The sequence below is a fragment of the Egretta garzetta genome, unplaced genomic scaffold (genome assembly GCF_000687185.1).
Source record: "Egretta garzetta isolate BGI_Z169 unplaced genomic scaffold, ASM68718v1 scaffold1584, whole genome shotgun sequence".
NCBI classification, from domain to species: domain Eukaryota; kingdom Metazoa; phylum Chordata; class Aves; order Pelecaniformes; family Ardeidae; genus Egretta; species Egretta garzetta.
In genome coordinates, this window is record NW_009259416.1 from 7,861 (window position 1) to 13,001 (window position 5,141).

At 51.1% G+C, this 5,141-nt stretch overlaps 1 protein-coding gene across 1 annotated transcript in view; it reads left to right on the forward strand.

Annotated features, from left to right (window-relative positions):
* Nucleotides 1–3,375, forward strand: part of LOC118452070 — a gene marked incomplete at its 5' end in the record, with an annotated part of 11,082 nt that extends 7,707 nt beyond the window's left edge. The window contains 3 exons of the mRNA XM_035892392.1: nt 590–829; nt 2,563–2,625; nt 3,343–3,375. Of these exons, the coding sequence (XP_035748285.1) occupies nt 590–829; nt 2,563–2,625; nt 3,343–3,375 (336 nt within the window). The remainder of the gene's footprint in view (nt 1–589; nt 830–2,562; nt 2,626–3,342) is intronic.
* Between the last annotated feature and the right edge of the window lie 1,766 nt (nt 3,376–5,141).

Genomic DNA, 5,141 nt, shown 5'->3' on the forward strand with positions numbered 1-5,141 from the left:
GGAAGAGCGCTCAATTGGTAGCAATCACGCTTCACACTGAAAAAGGACCGGAGAAAACCATTACCCTCTTCCCATACATCATGTCAGGAGCCCCACCCCTGCTGGGAAGGGACGCTCTAACCCTATTAAAAGCCAGGGTGACAAATTTACCGTAAGGGCCACTGCCGCACACCCACTTCCACCAATTAAACTGACGTGGAAATCATCCGACCCAGTGTGGGTCGAGCAGTGGCCCCTGTCGAAGCCTCGAATGGACGCCCTCCTCGAGCTAGTTGACCGCGAACTACAGCGAGGTCATATAGAGCCTTCCACTAGCCCGTGGAACACCCCGGTTTTTGTAATACCCAAACGAACCAGCGAGGGGTTTCGCCTCCTCCATGACCTGCGTGAAGTAAACAGAAGAATCCAACCAATGGGTCCTGTTCAAACGTTGTTACCCATGAACTCTATGATACCGGAAGGGCAACCTTGTGCTGTCCTTGATATTAAAGACTGTTTTTTCTCGATACCTCTGCATGAGGAAGACAAGGAGCGGTTTGCTTTTTCTGTTGTGTTTCCAAACAGCCAACGCCCCAACTTACGTTTCCAGTGGCAAGTGCTGCCTCAAGGAATGATCAACTCGCCTACTATCTGCCAGATTGCGGTAGATCGGGCGTTGACACCGGTCCGGCGCAGTGATCCGACCACGACCATCATTCAATATATGGACGATATCTTAATTGCCGCGCCGTCGGGAAGTCAGGTGGACCAGCTAGTGTCAACAGTCTCGGAAATCCTGAAAACAAATGGGTTCGAAATCGCGAGCGCGAAAATTAAAAGAGGACCGTGTGTGAGTTTTTTAGGAGTGGGGATCACAAGTTCTTACGTGACCCCCCCCCCCCAAATAAAAATCCGTCGCCACATCAAAACGCTCCATGATATGCAGCGGTTAGTAGGGTCCTTACAATGGCTCCGCAACATTGTCCTGATCCCTCCCGAAACCATGGCCCCTCTGTACGATCTCTTAGAAGGAAAGAACCCATGGGAGCAAAAAACTCTGACGACGGAAGCAATGAACTCTCTCGACTTCATTGAGCAACAGGTATCGTCAAGCACGCTTGCCAGGTGGAGCCCGACTGTACCACTCAATCTGTATGTACACGTCACGGAAGGGGGGGGAGTGGGAGCACTAGCACAGGGCCCCCCTGAAAAAGCTCAACCAACACAATGGATAGTTCTGGGAAAACCATCACGCGCGTTCTCTCCAGGAGTCGAGTGCCTCGGTAATCTCATCATGAAAGGCAGAAAACTCGCCCTAAGACACCTAGGCATCGAACCCGCCAGGATACACCTACCCTTCCGCAAACAACTCGCCGCGCAATCAGAGGCAATGTCAGAGTAGCTGGCCATAGCCCTCGTCGGATTTGGTGGAGAAGCCCGGTACGCTACCAAGCCCCCCTGGACTCAAATGCTGGCAATTGTCAACATCGACCTCCCGCGAAAGATCATAGACCGGCCCCAACGGGGACCAACGGTCTTCACAGATGCATCCTCGGTGACCTCAACCACGGTGGCGGTCTGGCAATCGGGAGGAGAATGGCACTGCATTAAAATGACCGATTGTGCGCTTCCAGTCCAGCAATTAGAAGCGACGGCCGTGTGGACTGTTCCCAATGGAACACCTCAACATAGTGACCGATTCGATGTTCGTGGCCAAGCTTTGTTTAGCCATGCCGGGGCCCGGCGTGTCAACATCCACAGCAGCTCTAATGCTAGAAGCAGTGCTTTTTTCCCGAAAGGGCACCCTATCGGTCATCCATGTCAACAGCCACAACCCAATCAAAGGGTTTTTTCAAATCGGTAATGACAAGGCCGACGCCGCTGCAAAAGGGCTGTGGACACTAAGAGATGCCCGTCAGCTACACGAGTCCCTCCACATTGGAGCTAAAGCGCTAGCAAAAAACTGCAGAATCTCCGTCACTGACGCGAAACACATAGTAGCCACGTGTCCCCACTGTCAGAAAACACCACTGTGGTCCAGTGGAGTCAACCCCAGAGGTCTTAAAGCCTCCGAAGTGTGGCAAACAGATTTCACGCTCTGTCAGTTGCTGAAACCCCGAGCGTGGCTAGCAGTTACCGTAGATACATATAGCGGAGTGATCGTAGCTACACAACACCTCAAATCCGACTCCAAAGCAACCATCCAACACTGGCTGACGGCCATGGCGTGGCTTGGCATCCCCAGTCAGATTAAAACGGACAACGGTTCGAACTTCGTCTCTAAATCAGTCCAGTCATTCGTTCTGAAATGGGGTATCACCCTAACACATGGCATTCCGTATAACAGTACTGGACAAGCTATAGTTGAGCGAGCGAACCAAACCCTGAAATCCAAATTAGAAGTGTTGGCAAAAGCAGAAGGTTTTGCCAGGGAGAATGGGAACAAGGGTGGGAGGTTAGTCCTTACAGGGCGAGGGTATGCCGCTGTCAAAAAAGAAGCGGACACCACTTAACTTTTCCATAAGTCCATTAAACCGGACCTCCAGAATAAAACTAATGAAAACTCTGAGTTTTTGTTCACAGGGTTGGATCATCGGACACCCCCGTAACCCGGACACCCCAGTGACAGGAGAAGATGACCAGTTGGCAAGCGTCCTGTCCAAGCCTGGGAGCCCCGCACCGGCAGAACCCAGACAACGGCAGAATAGCCTCTGCAAGGGGGGGCTGCGATGCCTTCGTGTGGTCTTGATTTTGGAGCTTGTCACGATAGGACAGGCAGAATTAAATCACCATCAGCCATTCAGGTGGATCCTACAAGACCCAACAAGCAACCGATTGATAAAGGAGAACGTAACAGCAGGTGCCCCAACCTTTACGATAGAAAACTGTGATTTATTCCCTCTCCTTGGTGCTTGCGCCTTGGAAGGTCCAAGACGGGACCGTAGTACACGATGGGGAACATATTGGTGCCCCAGTTCGAACCCGGGGAGGAAAGAGTTACTGTAACTATCCAGGATATTGGTTTTGTGGATATTGGGGATGCGAGACCATTGTGACAAGCGATAGATGGAAACCAGAAAAAGACGACGAATTTTTGCGGGTGAAATGGGGACCAAATAAATGTACCCGCCCAACATTCGCGCAGGGAGGGTCGCTGGTCCAAATGGGTACTTGTTCCCATTTGATTTTAGAAATCCAAAACCCGGCTAATACGGGTTGGTTTACAGGAAAAACGTGGTCAGTATTGATTCACCACAGTTTAAAAGACCCAGGAGTAGTGATACAGATCGTTAAGGCCACGCCACAAGCACCCCAAGCCATCGGGCCTAACCCGGTTCTTAACCCTAACCCACCAACATCTAGACGCCCACCAACATCTCGACCTTTAATACGTAACACCAAAAATAACACCGAGGACGCGGCTCCCGCTAACACCGAGACTCGGAATACTTGAGGATTTGAAATGCCCCCCCTATAGAAGCTGTTAAACTCGACATACCAGATATTGAACTCTACGAACCCAAATATGACAACAAACTGCTGGCTTTGCTGTGACGTAAGGCCCCCGGTTTATGAAGCGGTAGGTATTCGCCCCAGAACTAGTGAATGGGCCCGATCCTACACAATGTGTACGGAACTCTACGAACAACCCAGGAATAACGATGCAATCTGTATCGGGACAGGGCACACGTGTCGGCGAAATACCCCTCGAGAAAAGGCGTTTATGTACAAACGAGACCACGTTAGGAGAGGAATCGAAATCTGATTGGCTAGTTCCTGCCGAGAATACCAAATGGATATGCTCAAAAACTGGAGCGACCCCATGTGTATCTCTTAAAGTGCTCAAGGGAAGGAATGAATTTTGTATAGAAGTGATGATTATCCCCAAAAATCATATATATATATGAAATTTATATATAATTATCAAACCCTTTTAACTTCTTGACACGCGGAAAACGGACTCCCCCATCCGTGAGATTGTACAGTAGGGATGTTTATTCAGCGCTGGGCAGCACGGGGGGTAGTCCCACCAAAGTTGTGCGCACGCAACACAGCAGCTTGCCCCGTTTATGTGTAGCAAAGCATTACGTATACATGAAGTTTCCCAATACGCCTATACGTAGGCATAACCTGTCCCCGCTTCTATTAAAATTAGTTTCAAGAGGTCATTTCCATAAGTCCCTCCCAACTGCACATGCTCAGTGATTTGAGTCGGTGGTGAAAAAGACGTTCCCCATCTTTCCTATAGGCCCCCTTTAGGTACTGGAAGGCCGCAATCAGGTCTCCCCGTAGCCTCCTTTTCTCCAGGCTGAACAAGCCCAACTCTCTCAGCCTGTCCTCATAGGAGAGGTGCTCCAGCCCTCGGATCATTTTTGTAGCCCTCCTCTGGACCCGTTCCAACAGTTCCATGTCCTTCTTGTGCTGAGGGCTCCAGAGCTGGACGCAGTACTCCAGGTGAGGTCTCACCAGAGCTGAGTAGAGGGGCAGAATCACCTCCCTCGACCTGCTGGCCACGCTTCTCCTGATGCAGCCCAGGGTAGGGTTGGCCTTCTGGGCTGTCAGAGCACATTGCCGGCTCATGTCCAGCTTTTCAGCCATCAGTACCCCCAAGTCCCTCTCAGCAAGGCTGCTCTCAATCCTTTCTTCCCCCAGCCTGTATTGATACTGGGGGTTACCCCAACCCAGGTGCAGGACCTTGCACTTGGCCTTGTTGAACCTCATGAGGTTCACACAGGCCCACCTCTCCAGCCTGTCCAGGTCTCTTTGGATGACATCCCTTCCTTCTGGTGTGTCAACCTCACCACTCAGCTTGGTGTCATCCGCAAACTTGCTGAGGGTGCACTCGATCTCGCTGTCTAAGTCATTGATGAAAATGTTAAAGAGCACCGGTCCCAGTACGGACCCCTGAGGGACACCACTCATCACCGGTCTCCATCCGGACATTGAGCCATTGACCACTACCCTCTGGACGCGACCATCCAGCCAGTTCCTTATCCACTGATAAGGCCTCCTCATCACCGCTAGGAACCCCTTGTTCTGGCGCAGACTCAGTTGCTCCTTGGCTCTTGCCCAAACCGCAGGGTCGGTTTTAGCTGGGTCTCAAGGCAACTTCTCGGTTCTTATCAAGAACTCGTACAATAAAGAGCGAGCAGAGTTTTAAG